General features: G+C 39.1%; 1 protein-coding gene across 14 annotated transcripts in view; it reads right to left on the reverse strand.

Moving 5' to 3' along the window:
- The window catches only part of PPFIBP2 (PPFIA binding protein 2), a 208,349-nt gene that overhangs the window by 100,151 nt on the left and 81,547 nt on the right, over positions 1 to 26,651 (reverse strand). For 13 of the 14 annotated variants that reach the window (XR_007948228.1, XR_007948227.1, XR_007948230.1 and 10 more), the window contains 2 exons: positions 16,857 to 16,949; positions 8,791 to 8,904 (listed from right to left, as the gene is read on the reverse strand). Coding sequence is in view for 2 of the 14 variants with exons in the window: in XM_051965339.1 (XP_051821299.1) it covers positions 8,791 to 8,904; positions 16,857 to 16,949 (207 nt within the window). In the remaining 12 variants the exon portion in view is untranslated. Of the gene's footprint in view, positions 1 to 8,790; positions 8,905 to 9,051; positions 9,146 to 16,856; positions 16,950 to 26,651 lie in introns of those variants that run through there. The other variant, XR_007948238.1, reaches the window with a different exon arrangement.

Below are 26,651 nucleotides of genomic sequence, written 5' to 3' on the forward strand. Positions count from 1 at the left end.
CTGTCCACTACACCAGGCTGCCTCTGAACCATAGGCTTTGAGTCCAGCCATAAATCTGACATCTTATACTAGCATGTAGCTCAAACCTCTATTTCCCCACAAGATTGGAAAAATGTTCTGCTATGATCAAACTAACCTGTAAAAAGTCGCATTTTTACTGCAATCTCTTGTGCTGCTGAAGCACTGTCTCCCAGAAGCCAACAATGGTGATAATATTCATATTAGATAATTGATAATAAATCTAATTAGATACTATTTCTGTAGGATCCTAGATTTAAAGTTAGAGAAGCCCTTGAAACTTCATATGAGGAAACTGAGGTCTGCCTAGTGAGGTTAACTGATTCATCCAAGTTTACAAAGAAAGTAACAGAATTTGAACCCATGCCCATCCAAAGCCAATCTTTTTTCACTGCTTTATATGAAAAGCCAAGAAGGCTAATATATAATCACTCTGTAAAATCATGCAGCCCCGAGGCAAATTTCTTGTTCCCTTCCTCCTCCCCTCCCAAACCTGTACCTTTCTAATGATGTCTTTACCTACAGAATCCCACTTTTTCACTGCAACTTCATTTTACCCAGAATTAAATGCAAATGAGGAAAAAGTGGAGACTTTCTAATCTTACCTCATAATCTAGATTTTGTTCTTGTTCTCATATGGATATCAAATAATTCCTGGTAAGAAGTTAGCTGATAATTAAGGTGTTAAACTATTAACAATTTGGGGTGAAATCTTCCATTAAGGGCATCTTTGCATCATAGTGTTTCTCTGATTTACACACAGCAAACACTCAATAAATATTTATAAACAGAGATTCACGGGCAGCCAGGAATGTAAATTAAGCGCACCAGGGCTACTGGTTTTGTCTTCCTGCTTTCCACCATCCCTATCACTGACAGGAGCCCAAGATTCAAAGAAGATCAGTCCTGCCAGGTAGCTCTAGCATATCATCACCATTTCTAGGGTGGAGTTTTATAAACATTTGGAGTCAAAGCCATAACTAGGGTGGGACCTCTGGGGCTTTGCCCCAAGGAACACCATTGGGTGCTCTTCCTTTATTTTCTGGATTCACCCTCTGGCAGCCTCATCCAGGATGTGATTCTTTCTTTTTCATGGTATCCTGGGGCCATGATTCTTCTACCCAGTAGTTCTATTCTAGGCAACATCCTTTGCTTATTCTCCACTTGCATGAGGCACAAAAACTACTGGTTAGAAGTATACCAAACACATCCAGTGTGGCTTAAGTAGCACCCTGTCTATGCTAGGGGATTCCATGACCACTTCTCTGCTGTCCGCTTCACTATCCTGTTGTATTTCTTTAGCATCTGGCCTTCTTCCTTCCTAGGCATTCCTGGGAAGGGCTGGGACTTCCTCTCCCAAATTTGTGCTTTTTCCACTGGAAGTTAAACAAGTCTGCTCTGGGACTTTTTCCAGGACTTACAAGCAGCAGTATTGCCAAGAGGAATTAATGGGTTCCTAGTTCATTCTATCAACAGATATTTATTGATTTACTATGTGTAAAGCACCTGAAGAGTTAAAAATATCAGAATTACCTCAGTATGACTCAACAGAATGTCAGGTAGGATCTGAGAGATGAGATGGCCAAACCCTTTATTTTAAGAATCACAGAAGAAAAGTTCATTTCTCAAGGTCACACAATGAGTGTGAGCAGAACCAGAACTAATGCTTGGGTCTCTTGTGTCCTAGTTCATTACTTTATATTATATCCCTTCTTTATTGTCTAATCACTTTGCTTTAGGAAGAAGATTGAACAGAAGCATCAAAGAAATAACCTTCCTAAGATTGAGTTTGAGCAGCTATTCAGCTACTCAGAAATCTTCAGAGGCTCCCAATTTTCTTTAGGACTATAGACTAACTTCTCAGCTTGGGCACTTAAGGCCTGATGCAATCTGTCTCCAAGTGACCTTTGGAGTTTTATTTCACATTACTTCCCTTCATACACCCCACACTTCAGCTAAAGAAGATGTTAGTCATTTTCCTTTCTCTCCACTGCATCTCAGCTTTATGTATTATTAGTATGATGTTCCCCATGTTGTTATTCAGTCACGTCTGACTCTTTATGATGTCTTGGAACATATTGTCCAGGGGGTTTTCTTGGCAAAAATACAAAGAAATTTTCTATTTTCTTCTCCAATGGATTTAGGCGAACATAGGTTAAGTGATATACGCAGGATTACACAACCAGTAAGAGCCTGAGGCTGCAGGTGAACTCAGTTTTTCCTGACTCCAGGCCCAGTGTTCTATCCACTGAGACACCTGGCTGCCTCATGTGCCCCATAATTGGAATGCTTTCCTTCAACATGAATCCTTTCAAGGCTCATTTCAGTTACTACATCCTCTTACCCTGATCTCATTCCTTCCCTACCCCAAGTTGATAATATTCTCTTCCTCTCCAAATAACTTTTCACAGACTACTAACTGTATACTTGCTGTATTTTTTTTCCTTAGAAAGTAAACTCATTAAGGACAGGATACTTTATCAGCTTCTGCCCTATGGCTGCCCACCCCTCCCCACACCCCAGTTACTAGAATCTCCAATTTCCATATTAGAATTTGACTTTTGTGACTAGCATGTTTTCACCTTTCTTTGCAGCCTAAACACTTAACACATCGTATTGTTCCTCTGCTTGACACGTAGTAAGCACGCCATAAATATTTATAAACTGAAAGAACTATGGACTGAAGTACACAGGCAACCAGGAATGTAAATCGAGTAGTAAATCCATAGCAAGCACTTGACAAATGCTTATGGCTACTTGCCATGTTGCCAAGCACAATTTTATCTGTTGATTATGTACAACATATTTTCTTATCAGAATGCGAAATTCTAACCAAAAACACCTCACCTCTATTTTTCTTCATATGTTCAAAGCATGCTAAACTGTTTGGAACCTTTTGACTTAGAAAATCCAGCTGGAGTTTTCTCCACCGCTGGATTGCCAACATCTGCGGACTGAATGACATCTGGGACTATTTTCCAAAACTGAATGTTCATCTCAGAGGAATCAAAATTTGAGCTTCCAAAAGCAAAATGCTCAGGATTACCTAGAAACTTTGTCTCCCAAGAGTGGCAGAAATTTCTAACATTAATAGGAAATTTCTAACATTTTCATTCTGAAAAAAGCATTTTTAACAATTATTAGGGTATTGGAATAGATGGTTGCTCTCACAGAAAAGAGCACCAAAGTTGATCCCCCCATATTACTTGATCCGATTCAAAAGTGGTGAATACCAATGACTGAGGAAGGGTATGTGGTCCCAAATAGGATTTTTTTCATAGCTTCAGTCTCAGTGCTTCAGCAACAGGAAAATAATGAGTAGATAGGCTACTGAAGACATGTGGAGTATGGAATATTTATTGTTTACATCAGGTCTCTGCCACTGGGCAAGGAGCCAGGATCACTTTTACTACCAAGCTCTGGGAGGACTCAAGCAAGAGATTCGGAGTCAAATGATTCATCCCTTGCGTGGGCAAGTCTCTACCCATTCAGGGTTCAGCAGGCAAACATTCCAAGGGGTAGCATTACATCAGTGCTGTGGTTAGAATAGCAAAGGCTTTATGGAAGAAGCCCAAAGTGGACTTCAGGAAAATTCCCAGAGCACATATGGCACCAGAAGGGACAGAAAAAAGACAGGAATTTTTATGACAACATTGTACTCCCCAAACAGAGACACAGAGTCTTCCCAGAAGCAAAAGGGAGCCTGTAGATTAGAGAATGGCTGGACAAATTGCCACATATAAATGTAATGGCACATGAGTATGCCCCAAAGCATAACTGTAAGAGATTCAAAGAAATACAAGAATATTTGTAGTATCTTTATCCAAGTAGTTTACAGGACCCATAGTTAAATATAAAGAATTAATAGAACAATATAGATCATGACTACAATAAATGAAATTCAAATCAGATGGTGAGTAATTGTGATGACCAATCTTGGTCACAGAGAACAGATGAGGCAATTAGCCTCCCTTCCCTTAGTAGGGAGGGAACACTGGATACATTAAAAGAACTGGTCATGGTATTGGTTAATTTTGCTTAATTGTTTTTCTTTGTAAAAAGGAGAGGTCTAGTATTTAAGTGGATATGGGGGAAAAAATTTTATTATTGTCAAATTAATTATAAGATAAATGAAAGGCTATATTTACAGTCTAACTCTAGGGCTTGGGTTTAGGGTGAGAGTAGAGAGAAATAAGGAGGACAGCCTTTATTTAGAGTAGGAGCAGGGAAATGTTTTCTGCCAAGGGTCATTTGGATATTTATAACATCATTCACGGGTCATGCAAAATTATCAACTTATAGAACTCAAGTGGTGAGAGGTGGTTGTACCTAACTTTCAGATCATCATTACCTGTGGTTGCCTTGACCAGGCCAGACCAAATTATTTCAAAGACATTTTATATGGTACTGACCAAAAATTCCCTGCCCTCAATTTAGACCAACATAAATGCAAATAGAGAATAGTAAATAAACATTCTGCCCTGAATGCTGAATTTTCGCTAAAAACAGCTTGGTGATTTCTATTCACTCAAGTTTTCCAAGAAAAAGGAATACACATTTTTTACTTGGCCCTAAGGAAAAACTGGAGCCTACTCAACCCAAATTCACTGGTTTACAATGAAGTTTGGGCAGTGTGATAAACCAAAGGATAAATTAAAAGAGTAGAAAAATTACCACCCACCAAACCACCAAACAGAGAGGCTGGCCTTCATTTGCTCACACCTGCAACCACTTGGATAAAGAATAATTATTTTTTAAGATGTTCAACCCCACCAGCCATTCAGAAATCTCAAAAGTGTAGTCACTTTAACCAAACCCACATAACCAAAGGAAAGAGATTTATTAAAAAACAAACAAACAACAAAAATGGCTTGGCAAAGGATCTTGATCCTATCACATTCTAGGAAAGTAAGACTTTAATGTTAAAAAAAAAAAAAAATCAGTCCACAAGATTTTGTGAATGATGTTTGAACCACATGAGGCCATTATGGCCTCAGGATTAGGGGAATATTGTAAGAACACAAATATGAAAAAAAAATCTGTAAAGTTCATCCTAAGAGACAAATATACTCAACAAGTGAGTTCTTATAACTCAGCTGACTTGGCTATTTCCAGCTGGCCTTCCCAAAGCCTCAACTTCCATTGATTCATCCCAATATTCATCCGTCAAGTCCACAAATGCACAAATCATGCAATCACAAGACCGATGAAGTCAGGGACAGTTGGGCACACACTTAGCACAAATGTGCCCCTGTGCTAGGGCTTCCCATAACACTTTCCTTTTTTGGCAAGAGATACAAAGCAACTCCATTCAGAGTTTGAAATTTTCCCACACATAAAAAGAGCATAGTGTTCTAAGCACAAATGGTAAAAAATTTAAGATAATGAATGAATGAATTAAAAAAACCTTATAAAGTGCTTGAAAGTAACTGACAAGCATTGTGCTAAGTATTGGAGAAACAAATGCAAAAATGAAATAGATCTTGCCCTCAAGGGGCTTAATTAACAAGATTAGATCTTGGGAAAACTAAAATTTGGCTTCTTTTTCAACAACGGATTGTCAGACAACACAATGGTTAATTTTGGCATCAATGCTTGGAAGAGTAGTTTTCTAAGTTTCTAAATCGGTTATTTTGTAGTAGTTGGAGATCGAGGTAAGGGAATTGGGGTCAATTCTGGTTCCGCTACTGACTACGTGTTGAATTTAAGTTCTTTAACTTTTCTGGATCTCAGCTTCCTCATGTATAAGAGTAAGAGTTCAATGTGATGATACACTCTGACTAATCTTTGGATCTCATGCTCTAACCAATTTAAATTGGTGACTTAGAAAGAAACTAAAATAGGTCCAGCAAATGATAGACTAGAATCTGAAGTCTCAGATTATCGATCAAATTCCTTTTCCTTCAAAGGCTTGTGCATAATTCTTTTCATGGAATGATATACGTATTTTGTTGGTTTCCAACTGTCATAGGAGAACAATATGAAAGAGAACTAATTCTACCCTGACATCTTACAGATAGGAAAGCTAAGACACAGAAAGTACGAGTTTATTTATTCAACAAACATTTATTGAATATCTACTAAGTTTTAGAAGTAGGAGTCCCTACCCCAAAGAAACTTAATCTAGTTATGAAGGATGAAGATGAATGCAGATGGTTTCAATGTAGATTAATATTCGATAGAAGTCTTATTAAAAGTGGTAGATTAATAAGACAGACAGCAGGGACTTTTCCACTTATAACCCCCTTTTGACTAAGAAATTTTTATAAGTCCTTGAGTATGTAGGTATACAAATCAAACTTTTATTGATAATAAATAATGCAGAAATTTATTTTAAAACAATTCCTTGGTACACATATAATTCTACCATTTATTAAAGATGAAAGCAAAATTACATATTAATGAGAAGGTTGTACATGTTTGTGTTTACATGAAGAATTAAATCTTGGCAGAAGAGTTGATAGCCTTTACATGTTGCCAATTTTTTCATGAACCCTGCATTCATTTATTTGATCTTCCCTGGGATTGTGGCCCATAGTTTAAGAAGCTTTTATATAGGACCAGTTTGAGGGGAAAGGATCTAGTCATGGTAAAAACCAGTTGTAATAGTTGACATGAAAAGTAACAAGGAACTTGAGTACAATAATAGCTGCAGGAACAAAGAGGACAGGACACAGATCTATAATAAAGTTCAGATTAGAACTTTGGTAGAAAGTGAACAGTCCTGATGTGGCAGATAAGGGGGAAAGAGGAAGGGATCATTCTGAGGTTTTTCATTTAGCTGAATGGGAAAACAGTAGTGTTATTAGCAATGACAACAAGGATTAGTCCAAGTGACTTTCTTAGGTTGACAAAACAATTTAATGAAGGGATTCAGATTAAAATTCGGGTTTCTTGGGGTCTTTGCAACTATACCTGCTGCCTTCTATGAGGGAAATGTGACAATTTTGAACACACACACACACACTACCCTCAGTTGTATTTATTCTATATACAATTTTATCACAATAAATCTATCCAAAACTGCTTTCTGGCACAAATTCATACATATGCTGGTGATTGGCATTTAAGGATTAATGAAATGCTAAGAGCCATTCTTGGGAGAGGTTTAAAAAAGAAAATCCTAACCTAAAGCCAAAAAGAATAAACAAACAAAAGGAAACAAATTAGGAGCTCATCAGTTGGGAAATAGATGAAAAATGGCAGTATATGAATGAAATAAAATAGTCTTGTGCAATAGGAGTGACAAGTATGAATAATTAAGAGACTTACATGAACTGATGCAGAGCAAAGTAAGAACCAAGAAAGAGAATATACTATTCAATGATGTGAAAGAGAAAAAACACAAGACATCAGAACTCCTATGGATGCAATGACCAATTCTGGTTCCAGAGAAATGATGGTTTCCAGAGGAAAGGGAACGAGACTTTCCCTTTAAAGAAAGTAGTAGTAATCACATACTGTTAGACATGGTTCAAGGTTCAGTTTGTTTCGCCTAAATGCACTTCTTTGTTGTAAGAAGGAAGGTGGTTATTACATGATAACAATTAAAAAAAATCAGAAGTATCAATAAATTTTTTTGAGGGTGGGGAAAGAGAATAATATCTTAGCATGAGGAACTCCTAGTGAAAAAATTCCCTCTACTAACACAGACTAGCAAGATCAGCTCCAAAAGTCTTAGACAGTTGTTTGGGACACTGATTAAAGAAACCTTGTCCAGGATCATAGTCAATATGTCAAAAGCCCCTACATGAATTCAGGTCTTGCTAAGTTTGAGGTTGGCTCTAGATTCAAAAATCCTATGCTGTCTCTATGTTAATAAAGCATTGAAAGAAAAAAAAAAATCCTGACATGATTAGTAAAAGCCGTCCAGTCCCCAAAACTGTCACTTGCCCTTAATAATCTCCAAAATTTCTTTCTCTTCATTCTATTATTCTCTATTTGTACCGCCAACAGGCTTTTCTGGGGTCTGTAACCTAAGGTTCTTGTTGGATGTCCCAGGAAAAAGGCAGAAGCATTTATTTGCTGTTTTCCAGGTAATTAGGATCCCACATGTAAACACATTTACTTTGCTTTCCAGCCAGTTCTTACCCCACCCCCACTCCTGAAACTGAAACTCCCGGCCTACATACCTCAGCAAACTCCACCTGGCTCGAGGAACCAGCCTTTGCTTGGTACTACTTTATTCCTCTGCATTATTTGACAAAGTCATCCTCTCAAAAACTGTGTTGGGCTAACATTAACCCATTGATGCTATTTGGGTTAAATCTGACAACAGAGGGCTTTGTACTGAATTAACTTCTGAAAAAGTTCTACTTTACTGCCAAGTTTAACCTGCTCAACAGGTTATGGCTAGCCTTGTTCCCCCACTCCACTCCCAGGTTACTCACCATGGCAAGCAGGCTCACTGTCCCCCCTCAGCCCAGCCCCTCTGCCCCCAGCTCCTTTCCATGTTAGTTACTGGGACCAGTCCTCCTCCCCTGCCTCCCCCCAAAGGTTACTCCCTTTAGCTAGCTCTGTCCCCTGCCCACTCTCCTTTGTAATAATTGTATGTGTCCACCTTATCATATTCTCAGGACACTTGTTATCCAGAAGTTTTTAATGATCAGATGCCGAAGGAATTTCCCAAAATGACAAGGAAGGAACCAATCTGTGCTCTTCTTCTTGGAAAAGAGTAAGGAAATTGCATTTAATCTTTAAATCCTGATCTTTTAATCCACTCGCCTCAGGCTCTGATTTTTAAGTAACCTTCAGGTCTGCAGGATTCCTCACCTGTTGAAGCATCTCTTCAGCAGCATTCAGTTTCGCCTGGTGCCCTTCCAGGCAGACTTCTAAGTCCCGGATCTTCTCTCCCTGGACCTCCACCTGGTCAGTCAGGACACTCACCTACAGTGGGAGGACCAGCAAAATCAGATTATAAAATCATCAGTGCAATTGGTTCTCACACCCACCACAACTTGGTGGTCCCATAATAATGGGACAAGATTTAGATTCTGCTAACAAACAAAGGTGGGGGAAAGGTCTGCTTCTTACCTCACCAAAAATGCTCCGACATCTCCTGGAGAAGACTACTCATTTATCTCCTAACTGAGGAGCTCCAGAAGAAATCAGACTCATTTATAATAAGCCTGGGTAGAGATGCATATTTTCATAAGAGCTCATTAATATTCCACACATGGGAACTTAAAGGGGCGCAGGTAAGCCGGCACACAGCTGATATTTGCCCATGGCAAAAACACAGCCCTATTTGAACTAGCTATCCAGCGATCCTACTACTTGAAGGGAGATTTTAAAAAAACACATGCAAAAAAAACAACTCTGCTAGAAACTAACCAATGACCTTCCACCTCACGAAGGACTAAGAATCACTAACCTATCAGACCAGTTTTTGGAAGCAATTAAAGAATGTGGATGTAAAGGGCATGTATTAGCACTGACAACAGTTGGCTCCAGAAAGGTTTCCAAGGTCTACGTGCCAAAACATGACTGTAAGAAACTGGCACCCAGGAGCAGCTTTGCATGATGGTAGCGAAAAGCCAGTCACCTTTCTAAAGAACTTAAAAAAAGTCTACTAGAGATCTTGACCAATGGGAAGCCCTGGCAATGCACGAGCTGAATTATGCTAGAAAATGGCCTTATCCTGCAGGTAACTATTTTCACGACACTCTACTGACCCTGTATTATAATAATTTTTTTTTGAGGTGTCTCAAAGAAATCGCATGCGGTCACCAAAAGCTTAAGTGAATCTGCATTATATCTCAACAGTCTACACCCATGTGTTCACTGACCAGCGAGTTCAGACACAGTGCTACTTTTAGAGAATTCTATGTTCTTGAATATTGAAGAATGCTTTATAAGATTTTCTTGGAGCTTGGGACTATGAAATAATGTTTCAAAATGATTTTGTTCTAAAGTGGGCTCCTTTTGTAGGCTAAATATATCTATTTTTAAGAGTACTTATCCATACCATAAATCACCATTATTGGTTTTTTGGTCTTTTCAACTGAGAACCTACACAAAGGGCTTCCATCTCTGTCTAAGCAGCCAAAAAATTTCAAAGTTAAACACAGTACTCAACTGTAATAACTCATCCCAGACATCTGTTAATATCCAATTCTCTATTCTTTTTAACTGGTCATTATTTCATTTTTATTTCTAATTGTCTCATTTTACATGTGGTTTAAAAAATCACATCAATTGTGTTTTAATAGTAGTCCTCAAACCACAATCCTACCAAACAAAGAAGCATTCACCAAAACAAAGAAAATGCACCCCCTTACAGCATCATTTTTAAAAAAAGTTTGATACTTTAAAGAATATAAAACAATCACTGGTATTTTCTTTTATGTTCTACTCTGGGTTCTTATGCCTGTTAGTAAACTGTTTATACCATCCAATTTATTTCCTTAGTTAACATTATAGGTCAGAGATTTAGAAGTGGAAGAGATCTTAAAGGTCTAAAAGGTATCCATTTTTACAAATAAGGAAATTGAGGCTTAAATAGATTAATTGATTTTCCCAACATCACATAGACAGCAAAAGGCAGAAATGAAATTAAAACTTACTCTCCCACTCCAAATCCAGTGCTTTTTCTACTTTCTATATAGTTTTTTACTTTACATTTTAGCTATTTGAGCCATTTGACTACTTTTCATTTTTTATCTGTATTCCTAGCCATAAGGCTTTAACCTACTATACTCCCATGAGATATACCTATTTGATATCCCACAATGGGTGACTAGAAGCCAGGGAGTCCACATGGCAGGTGTTTGATGACATTATGCTTTCAAGTCAAAGGGATGGCAGCTCCAATTTCATCTTATTTGAGGAAATATTTAGAACAAAAGCAGATCTTTTTTTGTGTAACATTTCCAAATATCTCTCTAAATGGATAAAAACTACAAGTGTTTGTATTCCTTTTCTATAAGAATAAAATATATTTGTTTTTGTGCATTCATAGTCTTTCAGGCCCAACTGGACTTGGGGAGTGAAATATAATGCTCCAAAAGAACAGCTGGATTAGAAAAATGCAAAAAGAGCCCATAGACTTTTTAGGCACAGAACATATTGACTGATGTCCAGGTATTTTCTATAGGCAAAAGTGACTTGAAAATTGGTTAAAATCCTTAAAAAAAAAAAAAATGCATCTCTTGGATGAGTCAGCAAAATCTCTATTAACAGTAGAATGGATTTTCTGGATAACTGAGGGGATCTCTAGAAATGAGAGATGTATAATAACTCAGCTGTCCATCCAGAAAAATCCTATAAGCTATGTAGTTCAAATATTCTTATCTATATTTTATAGAAGAAAAACCTAATGCAGAGAAACTAAGTTTATTTTCTCAAGGTCACACAATTTGATTCTCTTGACGCCATGATCCAGAAATACCTTCTCATTGAAAAATCATTTTCTTCTATGCCCAAAGGGCTATAAAACTATGTATAACCTTTGATCCAGCAGTGTCTCTACTGTATCTAAAGAGATCATAAAAAAGGGAAAAGGACCCACATGTGCAAAAATGTTTGTGGCAGCCCTTTTTGTAGCGGCAAGAAACTGGAAACTGAGTGGATGCCAGTTTGGAGTTGGAGAATGGTTAAAGTTATGGTATATGAATATTATAGAATGTCATTGTTCTATTAGAAATGATGAATAGGATGATTTCAGAGAGGCCTGGAGAGACTGACATGAATTGATAGAACACTGTAAACGGCAACAAGAAGATTATATGATGATCAATTCTGATGGACATGGCTCTTTTCAATGAGATGATTCAAGCCAGTTCCAATGGAATTGTGATGAAAAGAGGACCATGGGGACTGAGTGTAGATCACAATATAGTATTTTCACCTTTTTTGTTGTTGTTTGCTTGCTTTTTATTTTCTTTCTGATTTTTTTCCCTTTTTTGAACTGATTTTTCTTGTGCAGCATGATAATAGTGAAAATATGTATAGAAGAACTGCATATATTAGATTACTTGCTAAGAGAGGGAGAAAAATATTTGGAGCACAAGGTTTTGCAAGGGTGCATGCTGAAAACTATTCATATATTTCGAAAATAAAAAGCTAAAACCAAGTAAATAAATATTAGGATACCAATAAAAAAAAGAAAAATCACTTTTTAACATGCAGTAGTATGCTTAGCTGGTAGACTTCAGGAACCATTACAGCACATTTCTATACTGCCTAGGGATCTTTTGAGTACCCAGAAGTCCCTTCATTTTCACTGTCCAGGACCACGAGGGAAAAAACAGAATGTGCTGAAGAGATAGGGTTGAACTGAAACAAACATGGCCTTTGTTTTGGTCTTTGGCCTGAAGTTAACTCAGTCTAATTCAATCCTAGAGATATTCATTAAATGCCTATTATGTATGTGTAAGTCACTGTGCTCCAGACTGGGTATAAAATGGTAAAAACTGACCCAGTCTCTTCCCCCAAGGAGCGGAAATCTGATTAGAACGATTGGGCGCATACACAAATAATGATGGGGAAAAGCACAGTGTGATTGGATAACAGGGAAGATGTTAAGTGCAGAGGAAACTCTGAGGAGTAGAAGAGTGAAGACAGAAGCTTTTATGGAGAAGCTGGCAACTGGATCAGGCTGAGAAAGCTGAACAGGATTTTAGCAGGTCAAGATGAGGAGGGCTTGGGTAGTAGGAATTGAGAGGTCTGCTTAAATGCACCAAGAAAAATTCAGCAGCTGCAGGAGCAATAATAAAAAGTAATAACAATGATGATAGATAGCTATATAACTATAAAGATATATAGCACTTACTATGTGCCAGGTATTGTGCTAAGAACTTCACAAATATCCCATTTGCTCCTCCCAACAACTTTGGAAAGTAAGTGATGTTATCTCTGCTTTGCTGATGTGTGTGTGTGTGTGTGTGTGTGTGTGTGTGTGTGTGTGTGTATTAATCTGGAATGAAACCTTAAAGAAAAGTGATATTCTGACTCTGAATGTTCTTAGGGACAGGATTAGATAGCACCACCCACTGAGATACAGAAATTGAGGGGATGGCAGTTTGGGGTAGATAATGATAATTTTGTTGATGTCGAATTCAAGCTGTTGTCAGGATGGCCATAAGGAAATATCCAAAAGTGAATTGGACATACAGAATTGAGACATACATAAAGAAGAGATGGGACCTGGAAAAATAGATTTAAGAAATTATCTTATTAATATAAGATAATTAGAAGAATGTAAATTTTAGTAGAACACAAGTTCCTTGAAGGGAAAGCTATTTGAGATTTTGTGCTTGTAACTCTAGCACAAAGATAGCACTGTGCTTTGCATACTTTAGGTAATTAAATTTAAATTTAACTAAATTGGATCTGCTTAGTTAGAAGTGACCACTGAAACTACAGGAATAGATAAGAATGGGGACTGAAGAACAAGTCAGTAAGTGTTGCTGTGGAAGTCTATCAGGGAGGAACAAAAGGACTTCAATGGCCGAGTGAAGGCCAGCTTCACTTCATTGATGGAGCAAAGCAGCCACGAGGCAAGAGTGGACAAGGATGTAATTAGAATTCAACGACTCCTGTCTCTGTAGCTATATTTCCTCATCTCAATTTCCTCTTTGTAAAATTCAACTAGTAATACTTGAATATTGTATTACAGGACCCATCATGGCCTAAAACATTAAATACAGTGGTATGAAACAAGAGGATGGCTATAAAATATTTATAACACTTTAAAAAAGCTACTTCAATGTCAGTTATCATTATTTTTATCATTTCCATCAGATTTATAGTGGATTCAGCTGTGATTTGTTTCATTGGACACTGCCTCTGTGGAGAAGGAAAGGAGAAAGTACACATGTACTCCATTGGGAATCAAAAGAGTGAAAAGAACAAGAAGGCACTATGTTCAACATGGTTGTACAATTATAATTTTATCAGACTGCTTGCTGTCTTGAGGAAGGAGGAAGGGAGAGAAAAATCTGGAGCTCAAAATCTTACAAAAATGAATGCTGAAAACTATCTTTACATGTAATTAGAAAAAATAAAATACTATTAAATGCAAAAAATAAATAAAAAAGAAGAGGAAAAATAGGTAAGAATTTGAGGGGTTGAAACAAGGCAACAGTAGGGTCAAAGAAAAAGGCTGATGACCTGAAAGGTCAAGGAGGGGATTAATGCAATGAGGATGAAGAGCAGGTTTGGCAAAAGGCAGGCGATTGTGATCAGAGAGGGAAGTTTCAGGTGATGGGGAAGCTGAAGGTGTGATCACCTCTATGGTGAGCTGGGTGAGAGTAGAGATTTGGGTCATGGGAGCCAAGCAGGTTGAGCAGGTAGGAGGCCAAGTTTTAGAAGAAGGACAAGGGCAGTAAGTGTATGAGTGATACAAAAGGGGCTAAATTTGGGTTCAGAGGGTCTGGATTCAAATTCTGCCTCAGTTATTTATTACCTGAATGACTTTGGACACATTGCAGGGCAGGTTTCTCATTTAGTAAAGAAGATTGAACAAGATGACCTCATCTAGACCCAAAGCCATGGTACTATTGTTCTAGAGCGTTGGATTTCGCTTTTTATGGACAATGGGTAAGTCTTAACTTCTTTGGGTCTCAGTTTCCTCATCTGTATAATGGGGGGAGGAAGGAAAGGAGGATGAACTAGAGCTACATGGCACAGCAGCTAGAATGTGAGACTTGAAATCAGAAGAACTGGGTTTGAAGACCCTTAGTGCCTGGTGAACTTGGGCAAGATAGTTGCGCTCTCTCAACCTCAGTTTATTCATCTGTAAAAAAAAAAATGACAATAGCACCTACTTCACAGGGGGGGTGAGAGGAAAGACTCTGAGATAAGTGTAATCAGATGGACTAACATCACCTAAGCAGGGCAGGTGGGGCCAAGCAAGAATCTGGAACTGTTAAGAGATGGGCAGAATCATGTCTGCTCCTGTGAATGGGCAAGGAAGCAGAAGATGAGGATGAATCTGGAAACCTGCCTTGGAGAGAGGGACAATGATTGGAGGCCTTCACCACCCCAGAAAGCCAGATTTCAGTTAGGGCCAGGACACAGAAGGAATGTAAGATATCAAGCTTTTTACAGGAAATGGGGGATCCCAGAAGGTTATCACTGGTTAAGATGAGGGACTGGATGGAGAGAACCACATGGAGTTAGTTGGAAAAGAGCACACAGGAAGAGCTATAAAGCTTGATAGGTTGTGTTTTTCTCATTCCACCTGTGAATGAAGGCAGGAAAATATTGTGGTAAACTGAGGCTTCCCAGAAGTGAATAATGGAGTCATTATTTATGGTGTGTTAAGAGTAGAGAATTTTAAAGAAATGAATGAGAGGGGAGAGAAAGAGAAAGGAAGAAAAAGATGGGAAGGAAAGAAGGAGAGGGAAAGGAGGGGAGGAAAAGAGAGGGGGAGAGACAGAAAGAGACATTGATAGCGAGACAGACAGACACATACACACAGAAAGGAAACAGCTAAAGAGAAAACAAACACACCCACACTCACAGAGAGAAACAGACAGATGAGAGAGACAAAGACACACACAAAGAAAGAAATAGCCAGAGACACACATGAAAGAGAAAACAGAGAGACTCACCCACACTCACAGGGAAACAGACAGACAGACATGAAGAAAAAGAGACAGAGGGAGAAGGAAAGGGAGAGGAGAAAAGCAAAGAGGGAGAGAGGAGAGAGAGAATGACAAGATAGAGGATGAGGGATAAGCAGCGAGAGATAGAGAAAAAGAGGCAGAGAGAGGCACAGAGACAGGGAGAGATACACAGAAAGAGACAAAGAAAAGGGAGTGAAGTGAGAAGATAAAGGGAAGGAGACAAAGATGGCTCTCTTCTCCAAATCCTATTAGGCATCTTGTCAGCTACCAGCACCAAGTCCTGCTGCAGATGTCTGCAATTACTGTAATTACAGCTGCAAAGCTCTCAGGCCCAGATGAAGAGCACACACAACACCCAGAAGAGAACCAAACGTGGAGAGGAGATGGGGAAGTTCCTTTTGCACAGAATAGTTACCATTCTGTGGTGATGGAATAAATCTGGGTCAGGAGAACAGAAGGTAAACTACTTTGAGGAGAGTCAGCTGCTTTGCCAGGGTTTTTAAAAAAAAAAAAAATTCCAAAAAACTAAACTGAAGGGGAAAAAAACCCTCTGAAGGCTTTTTATTTATTTTTTTAGACCGACATGTAAAGAAACCCGAGCCTTTTGAATTCGCTGATGCTTCAGAGAGCTTCATAGACTGACCATACTACAGGTCATGTGCGTTCTCTGTCACTCGGAGGGGATCCAATTACTCCTGCTTCTCCTCTACCAGCTCAGTGGGGGAGAATGTGGGTGCTTGGCATTTAAAATCCAGCAGGGCTTGTCTACGCTGCACATCAGTTATAATCTGTTTTATTTTCTCTGTCTTTCCCTTCCCCACATTGGAGGTCTCCAAAGCTAGGGGCAATGTGGTCTATGAAAAATAACGCTGCTTGAATTAAAGTCAAGAGAGACCTGGCTTTAAATCTCTGCACTGATATTTACATGTCTCTGAATCTATATTCTAATCTGTAAAATGGTACCTCATAAAGTGTGTGTGTGGGGGAGAAAACAACTTTATAAATTTCTTTTTTCCCCCTGAGGGAATTGGGGTTAAGTGACTTGCCCAGTCACACAGCAAGGAAGTGTTAAGTGTCTGAAGTCACATTTGAACTCAGATCCTCCTGACTTCAGGGCTGGTGCTCTATCCACTGTGCCACCTAGCTGTCCCAACTTTACAAATCTTAAAGTAATATGTAGGCATCGTTATTAATGTTCTTATCCCACCGAGTGTCCCAGGTGCTCAGGGTCACCCCTGTAAAGGCACAGCAGCAGGAAGGACCTACCTGTAACATGAGAGATTCCTTGTCTCCTTCTAAACGGGCCAAACGCTCCTGGTAGGTTTCATTTGTAACTGCAGCTGGGTGGCTTACCTGGGACTGAAGACAAAAAAAAAAAAAAAAAAAAGAGGGATTCTTAAAAGGCTAGAGGGAAAAAAAAAACCCCACAGCTTATCGATTTCTCAATTAACTAAGTGATTTGCGATGAATTATCTGTCAGGAGATGTGAGAAACCACCCAGAGAAAAAGGAAACCACAAGATTTCAAAACTCTTCGCAACAATAGTTATGAACAGGCCAGATACCACTCAGAGGTGTGTCTTAAGAGCCTCGCCAAACCATGCAGGGGGTGTGACCTCATCCCAGCCTGGGCTAACCCTGGGGAGAAAGGCAGCTCTGAATGGACCCAACATGTCGCAGCATCTGGTTTGCCCTGGAGCATCCTCGTGGCATGGCAGCCCACAGCAGGAAAAAACCGCCTTCCTTCTTTGGGAGCCTGAACACAACAGGAGAACACTCAACAATGACTCTCCTGCAATTGCAAGCCTGTTGTTTCCCTGCCCGGGACTACAGGTTCCCCATTGTGGCCAGCCGGGGCCTGTCCATGGTCTGGCCAGAGTAATGAGGGTTGTCAGGAGCCTCCTGGCTATGACTTCCTCGAGTCCTCACCTTGACCTTGGAGAGTATGTCCCCTACATGTGAGGGAGGGGACTGAGCTAGAACTATCTTCTTGTCACACTCCCAATTACAGGGATGACCCTTTACCAATGACCCTTTCCTAGCAATGATCACTCAGGTATGTTTGGAACCTTGGCAGTGCAGTGTGCTTGCATAGGAAAGCTGCCTCGGATGCTCACTATAATTGTCTGAGCAAGTCAGCTTTCGCTTCTTCATCTGCAAAATGGGTACTGCAATAGTGCCCACTCAACAGGGTTGTTGTGAGGATCAAATGAGGTAAAATATGCAAAGGACTTTGGAAATATTTAAATACCATATAATTGATAACTTATCATTATATATTATTGATCAGAGAAGCATTAGAAGACTTACATGAACTGATACAAAGTGAAATAATAAGAACTAGGAAAACAATAGGCACAATGACTATAATAAGATAAATAAAAAATAAAAGCAGGGGGCAGTTAGATGGCACAGTGGATAGAGGTCCTGACTTCAAATCTGGCCTTACTTCCTAGCTGTGTGACCCTAGGCAAGTCACTTAACCCTCAACTGCCTCAGGGGGAAAAAAAATTCTAATGGCCAAGCTCTTCCCCAAAGAAGAGATATTAAAATATCCCACCCTTCCTTGACTACGGATTAGGGGAAACATGGAACACTGTCAGACCTCTTTGTTGGTTATTTTTACTGAACATTTTCAGTCTTTTTTTTCCAGCTTTTATATAAGGGGTGGCTCTCTGAGGAGGGTGATGGAATATAGTAGAAAGAAAAGATACTAATAAACCTTTATTTTTTAAAAAGTATGACTTGGAAATTGGTAGGGATTCCCTGACCCCAAGAGGCACAGTTCTGTATACTGGGGAATGGAATTGAAGGGAAGCCTAATGAAATGAATGATCAATTTATGGAAGTAGAAAGGATCTCCAGTGTCCCTAAGCCATGCTATTATTTTGGTAAGCCCTGCCAAGCGACACTAATTGCTATTCACTCATTTTCTGTGATACAGAGTTCCAAATCACCAGAGCTATCAGGAGTTACAATAACAACAAAATAAATAAATAAGATCCAGCACTCTTTACATTGGATGGATGAAGTGATCCCTATTATATAATCTGATCCTCAACAACAACCCTCCAGAGGCAGGTGTTATGCACATAATAATAATAATAATAATAATAGCAATAGCTAGTGGGGGCAGATAGGCGACACAGTAATTAGAGCACTGGCCCTGAAATCAGAACATGAGTAAAATTTGACCTCAGGCACTTACAAGCTGTGTGATTCTGGGCAAATACTTGGCAAACACTATATATGTTAATTTACTTGATCCTTGCAACAACTCTGAGAGGGAGATGCTATTATTATGCCCTTTTTACAGAGGAGAAAACTGAGGCATACTGGGTTAAATGATTTTCCAAAAGTCAACACAGCTAGTATGTAGTGGAACCATTAATTACCTGATTCTAAGTCCTACATTCTTTCCACTGGGTCATGAAATGGCCTCATAAAAATATTATTATTCTGTTAATTTATAGAGTTCTGTAAATTAGAATCCAGAGAAACTAAATAACTCCTAAAGTCATTTGGCTAATTAAGCATCAGAAGCTGGATTCTAACCCAGATCTTCCTGATCCCAGTAGGAAAATGATTGACCAAAGTCCCAAAAGTGATTTAATGGCAAAGCCTAGACATGAATTCCGATTGCCAGTCTTCTAAAGCAGTACTCTGTCCACAATAGCCCCACATGACCTATTTCTGCTGTGACAAACTTCATAACATTTTTTGAGAAAAGAAAACCACATTTTGCATGATTGCACGTGTGTAATCTATATCAAATCACTTGCATTCTCAAGAGAGGGGAAGGGAGAGAATTTGGAACTCAAAATTTTAAAAAAAAGGATCAGTGTTGAAAATTTTTGTCTACATGTAATTAAGAAAATAAAACAGGGCCTGAAATGAATTTCTGGAAGGTTTTTGTTTGTATCCTATACTTTAGTTTTTAAATCAATAAATATGCTTGTTCTGGCTTTTAACATTTCAATTAGAGTAATTTCAGACCACATTAGTTCTAGAACCTGAAAAAGGAAATTCAGATTACTGTTCCTAAAAATGGGTTTATTGGACACCTGAGCTGCTGATGAATTACCCATATCTGTCCATAGAAGAGTGAAAGTTGTAGGAGCACAAGTGAAATATGGCAGTCAACAGGGATGGGCAAATTCTGAACTTTTGTGACTTTCTCCAAGCATTTCAGCCAACAAAAAAAGGAGCAAACATCATTCACATTCTCTGCCAGACACAAGACATAAATTAGGAAGGCAGGAGGAACTCTGGGATCAAATCAGAGCATTTTACATGTCCTACCACTGATGAGCATTCCTTTATGGAGAGTTGTTACTAGCTGTGTAACCTTGGGCAAAGTATTTACAATTTGCATCTGCTTTCTTTCAGTAAAATGGGAGTTATAACAGCACTGATCTCCCAGAGTAGTTATACAGATCAAATGAGATATTTTTAAAATGCTCCCTTTCCTTCCTTTGGAAATGTTCAGACTCTGAATTGGATGGGATCTTAAATGCTATTTGACTTATACCTTGATGGAAGAATCCTTTTTATCTTAGGATCAACTTTTTAGACCCTTTTACACGCTTAAAATTTACTGGAAATTAAGCCAGGATGCTTGCATACAAAACAGAAAGGAAAGGAAAGGAAAAAAGATGGAAAAAAACTTTACAAGTATAAGGTAAGAGAAAAATAGGTAAAATGCATTTGCTCTGAAAATGATCTGGAGTCAACAGTGTGACCTAGTTGCTTAGAATGCCAAAGTCAATTTGGGCTGGGTTAAGATAGTTCCAGGAATAAGAGGACAAGAGTCTCACTGAACTCTGCACTTGTTAGACCTCCTTTGAAGAAAAGTGGTCAGTTCTGAGTACTATGGGTTAAGAAAGAAATGCAGAAACTAAACAATATCCAGTGTAGGATAGTGTAAGGACTTGAGATCCTATCATCTGAGGGTCAATGGAAGGAACCGGGCATATTTAGCCTAAAGAAGATAAAATTCTGGGGGCACATGAGGGGTGTCTTTAAGTATTGATGGAGTTCAGTTTCCTACCAGTTACATTGCTTAGATTCAATTTCCCCATGATCGTGCTCCCAGGAAACCTTATCATCAGTAATCTCGCGAGACTGTATCAGCACCAAACCAAGAGTGATGGGCAGAAGTTACAAAGAAGCATATTTAGCTTTGATGTTAGAAAAAAACTTCCTAACAATGTAAAAGTGGAAAGGAAAGTCTTGGGAGGTGCTGGGTGATACAGTGGATAGACCACCATACTTGGGAGCCAGAAAGGCAAAGAAAAGTCTTGGAGGTGCTAGATATATGCTTCCTTGGCAGCTGGGTGACACAGTGGATAGACTATATACTTGCGAGCCAAGAAATTTTGAATTTGAATTTGCTTCAGATACTTTGTGATCTTGGCCAAGTCATTTAATCAAAGTGCCCACAACAAAGAAAGGGGTTATAATGTAGGTACAAAGCAAAGACTCATAGTGCACAAAGAAAACATGAGATGTACAAATCTAGGGAGATCTTCATCCCAAATGTTCAAATGGATTGCTTGTGTGACTTGCAATAGAGCATTCTAAGCTTGTATTGGACTGATCAGCCACAGGGTAAACCCATAGTACCTTGAGACCAACAGCAAGATGGCACTGGTTCTCTTTGGGCAAGAAGGGCAAAGAACAGCAACAGCAGCCTTAGTTTCCTCATTTTGAATTCAGGGTTGTTCTATGGATCAAATGAGGCTTTACAATCCTCAAGGCACTATCTAAATGCTGCCTTCATCAGAAGCTGGATGATTACTGCCTGTCTTCTAATGGGGATTCCTCCCATACATGGGTAGGACTTGAGGATCACAGAGGCTCTTTTTTCTGAGATCCTATGATTACACCATGGTGATCTAAGGCTGGAAAATCATCTTTTTGGGACCCTGATCACGCTGCCCCTGGTGATTTCCTCTTTTTTTTTTTTTTTTTTTACATAACTTTTTATTGACAGAACCCATGCCAGGGTTAATTTTTTTACAGCATTATCCCTTACACTCACTTCTGTTCCGATTTTTCCCCTCCCTCCCTCCACCTCCTCCCCCAGATGGCAAGCAGTCCTTTACATGTTAAATAGGTTACAATATATCCTAGATACAATATATGTGTGCAGAACCGAACAGTTCTCTTGTTGCACAGGGAGAATTGGTTTCAGAAAGTAGAAATAACCCAGGAAGAAAAACAAAAATGCAAGCAGTTTATATTCATTTTCCAGTGTTCTTTCTTTGGGTGTAGCTGCTTCTGTCCAGGTGATGTCCTCTTTGGGTTAAATGCCTCAGTTTGTGTCGTGACTGGGGACCAGTCAGAATCTTGACCTTGTAAGAAAAGCACAAGGATCAATACAGATTCCCAGGAGTTTCCAGAAAATTAATTGGGTGGAACAAAGGTGGGGCCATCTGAGACTTGCCGCTCAGAAATGGGTACTCCTCTCTTCCTGGACTTTAAACTCGATTTCAACTTCAATCAAGTGAAAAGGCTGATGAAACTGTACCACAAAGTCACTGGCAAAACAGGCCTCAAATTCTTTGGTGACCGTGTAATGGATTAAAATGCTGCTTTAATGAGAAAACAGTAGGATAATCTATCTTTGGTGCTGGAATGGTTTATCTGAGGGTTTTCTACTTGGCAAAGGTGCTAAGCAGACAGAGGAATGGAATCGACTTCTGTCTGCTGCTGTCTCAATTCTTTCTGAAGAGGCCAAGGGGAAGGGGGGAAGGGAACAGCTCACAGTTGCCAGTGTTTATGGTCAGCCTGGGAGTCAGATTACAAATGACAGGCACTGAAATCTCTCCACACAGCCCTCCCTTGCATCTCAGCTGGTGCTAAAGGCTTGTTGTTCTGATATCCTGGGCTATGAAATTTCCACAAAGTCCCATCAAAATAGCTTTGTGAAAGGGGCTCTGACTAGTAGGTATCTTGAGCAGGGATTTGAGGGATCTAAAAAAAATATCAGCACCCAATACCCGTAAGTTCATATTTTTATATGATGTTCTTCCCTCTCAACAATGTTAATGTAGAAGAACTATACTTTTATTCAATAAAAAAATTTCTGTCATACCCAGTGCCCCTAACTGCACTGGCTGTGACCAGGGATGACATCTGTATTTGCTTTCACAGAGGTTATAAGGAAGGAAATAAGCATTTATTAAGCACCTACTATATGTAAGACATTATGCTAAGAGCTTTACATACATTATTTGGTCCATTCAACACGGAGAGATGGATGCTGTCATCATCCCAATCTTACATTTGAGAAAACGGAGGTAGATGGAATTTGTGACTTGCCTTTGGTCACAAATCTATTAGTTTTCTGGAATTGACCCAGGTCTTCTTGACTCTAAGTTGGGTACTCTATCCTCTGTGCCACCCAATTGCTCTTTCTTTTAAAATATAGAGAAGGAAAGGACCTAAGAGTATAACCATTTTGTTTTAGAGATAAGGAAACTATCAGGAATCGGGAAAGTTAAGGGACTTACTCGTCCAAAGTCACATAGATATTTTGAGATAGTGTTACAGCTTAGACCTAAGTTCAGAGCCTCCAAAATCAGTGTTCTCTCTAGTGGAAAACCTCCCTAAATGGACAGATTTTTAAAAAACCAAACAGAAACAACCAACAAACTCCAATGCCAGGCAATCTACAAGAAATGCCAAAGATCGGGTGAAGATTTCAAGTGCTATGAGGTCATTGGACAAAGAGTTTGCTGTGGGTTAGGATTGTTAAGGGAAGTTTCCTGGAAGGGGGAGAATGAAGTAAACATAGGATTTTAATAGTAGAGAGAAGGGGAGAGAATAGTTTGAGCTAAGTGGGGGAGTCAGAAAGAAAGGGGGAAAGGAAGGAGGAATATTGTGAACAAGAGCATAAAGAGAAAAATAAGTCTCCTCAACAGGAGGGGTGCTACTCTAAACTGCTTGGAGCTCAGAGTTCCTTCCCCTAAGAACAAAGCTTCTTAAACTGTGAGTCACCCCGATGTTGGGTGATGAATGTGAGGGGGTTGTGAAAAATTTGACAGTAAAAGTTATCAAATATTTTGCCAAGATTTAATTATTTGTGTAAAAAATAAACAAGAATATCCATCTTATTAATATGCAAATAGGGTTTTATCTTTAATAAATGATAAAGTTATACACACACACACACCAAAGAATTGTTTTAAAATAAATTTCTTAATGATTTAATATCAATAAAAGCTTGATTTGTATATCTATTTTATATTCTTGTAGTGGCATAAAATTTCCCTGATGAAAAGGGGTCATAAGTGGAAAAGGTTTGAGAATCCCTGACCTACCAGCAGTAGGAGATAAGGCTGAAAAGGAAAATTAGAAACTGTAGACCACCTTGAATTTGAGTTTTATCTTCTAGGAGGTAGTAATGAGATCAAAGAGGTTTGGGACAAGAGAATGATTTTTTTAAGATAGTATTTTAATCATGCTTGTTGCATTTGATAAGATCAACATTTTGTGTTTTGTTTTACAAGATGTTCTCAACTATCTTGCTGCACAGACTCAGAAAAAATCTCTCTCTCTCTCTGGGTCTAAATTCTGTCTGTTTCATAATAGGATCAGGAGGGCTAGAACTGGAAAGTCTTCCATCATTCTGCAGAAGAGGAAATTGAGGTCCAGCACGTTTAAGGAGATTACCTAAAGTCACACAGATAAGAGGTAGATATGACTATGGTTAACATATTTTGGAGTACTTGCCATCTAGGGTAGGGGGTGGACAAAGGTGGGGAAAAAACACAAGATTTTGCAAGGATTAATGTTGAAAAATTATCCATGTATGTTTTGAAAATAAAAAGAGGTAAATATGAAACCATAATCTCTGATTTGTGAGTCAGTGCTTTTTGTACATTATTATTATTTTTTCTATAAGGTCTCTGCTACCTCTGTCTGTAGCCTATGAATATTATCATGGATTGTAAGAAGCTTCATACTAAGTCCAGGCAGCCATTCTCTCTGAAGCTCACAAGTGCTATGGCTTAGTAGCCAGGGTTTTCTTACAGATGAGGGGCCCCAGAAGACAAATCCATGCTTCCACAAGGGTGTCAGTTTACAATGTGGAAAAAACATCAGAAAAGGATGCCTTATGCATAACTGCACAATAATCACTTCTAGGGAGATGGACCACCACCACCTCCTCCCTAGGGGGAAATAGGCAATCCTTTCACAGGTGATCCAACACACCCCCTGCCCTCCCCCCTTCCCGTTTTCCCCAACTCTTAGATCCTTGGTTCAAATGAGAATGAGAATTATAAAGGCATCCTCTCTCAAGTCAAACAGCTGGAGTCTCAGGTTAAGTCTTGGCCAGTGTAAGATTACACACAGCCATTTCCTGTTCTTCTCCCCCTAGAGAGACTCTGCTTTCTACCCTAGAGCAAATACTCCCTGTATTTTTTTTTCCTTCATTACAAATGACTTCCCCCATATTCAGGTCTCCTCCAATCCTTCCCTAAGTTTAGTTTCCCAGCTGAAGAAATTGAGCAGAAGTAAATATTGACCAAAAGCCTTGAAAGTCAATCTCCAATCTAAGGGCTGCCAGGAACGGGGATGGCAGGCAATGGAACTAAGATGGCCAGAACAGGCCAGACATCCCAGAGCAGACCAATTTGGAAAAAACAAAATGTACTTTTAACAGGGTGCTGCAAAGCACTTTGTCAGCGAATGTGTCCTGACTCTAAGATTTGGAAAATATGGTCCTCATGGGGTGGGGCCAGGAGTCAGAAAGACAGGGATATTTAGGGATTTGGTCTGAGGTCTGTATCTTTAAATTCAACCCTTTCTCTCTCAGTGCAATCAAATCACCTGATTTTAGCTGAATCTAAACACACTTGATCACTAGTATTGTGTTTGTGTATGAACAAAGTTACTGAGTTAAGTTCCTCAGGATAGGCAGGGAGAGTATGTGGACCTTCTCAGTGTATCTAACTCGGGAAGATGTTCCTAGGACACAACCAGCCATATAAAGTACCAGATTTGACCTCTTCACTGGCTCTCATCTCCATTTCCATGTGGAATTTTGTGTTTTGTTTTAAAAGATGTTCTCAACTACCTTGCTGCACAGACTCAGAAAAAATCTTTCTCTCTCTGGGTCTAAATTCTGTCTGTTTCATAATAGGATTATGAATAGGAAATAGCATTTCCATTTGGAATTAGTGTCAAAATAAATCTTTTTCTTTTGGTTCTGAATTTATAAGATTAAGTTTTCTTTTCTTCTTTTCTATCAGTAAACATTTAATCTGAAATCACTAAAGGAATTTAAAAAATGTGAGAATTCAATGTATTCCTATTATTGCAGGTTTAAACCTCTCCCTTTATATCTGTTACCTCTACCCTAACCCACCTCCAGCACAGTGCTAAAGCATACAGTGGGCATTTAATGTATGTTGAACTGAACTGAATCTGCAATCTTAGAAAGACCCAGCCTCCTGTACCAGAGCAGGACATTTCTCAGCCAAACCAAGTCCTTTCATTAACACAAAGGACCACTTGACAAAACCCACGACAAAATAATTTCCCCAAACCACACACTCAAGTGTTTAGGGCACCACTTACACTAAGTTTTTCCTTAGGAAATTCAAGAGCTAACAGACTATTAAGAGCTGTGATTCTCATTCCATACTCAAACACAAAGGAAAAGTCAAAAGATTCTTCTGCATTTAACACCCCATGGAAGCAAGTTGTGTTTTTTTTTTTCTTTCCAAGTCCAGAGATTGTAGATGCCACAATCTTAAGGTACTCACAACTACAAGAACCTCACAATCTCAAGAACCTCCAATGGCACAAGGAAAAAGGAGAAAAGAATTTTCTTGCCTTGTCGCTCATAGCCCCATCTTCCTGAAGTCCCTGTTAAAGACAAAGCCAGCTGATACTTCCTCCCCCCTCCCTCCCCACACTCCCCCCCCTTTGAGGTATGCCTATAATTAGATTCTTATGAAGAACTTGGCAATGGCAGAGGTTTGAGGTTCTAAATATGCTCTCCCCTCGAACAGTTGCAACTTTCTAAAGTACCTCCCTCAACCATCTT

Source organism: Antechinus flavipes, chromosome 6 (assembly GCF_016432865.1).
Source record: "Antechinus flavipes isolate AdamAnt ecotype Samford, QLD, Australia chromosome 6, AdamAnt_v2, whole genome shotgun sequence".
NCBI classification, from domain to species: Eukaryota; Metazoa; Chordata; class Mammalia; order Dasyuromorphia; family Dasyuridae; genus Antechinus; species Antechinus flavipes.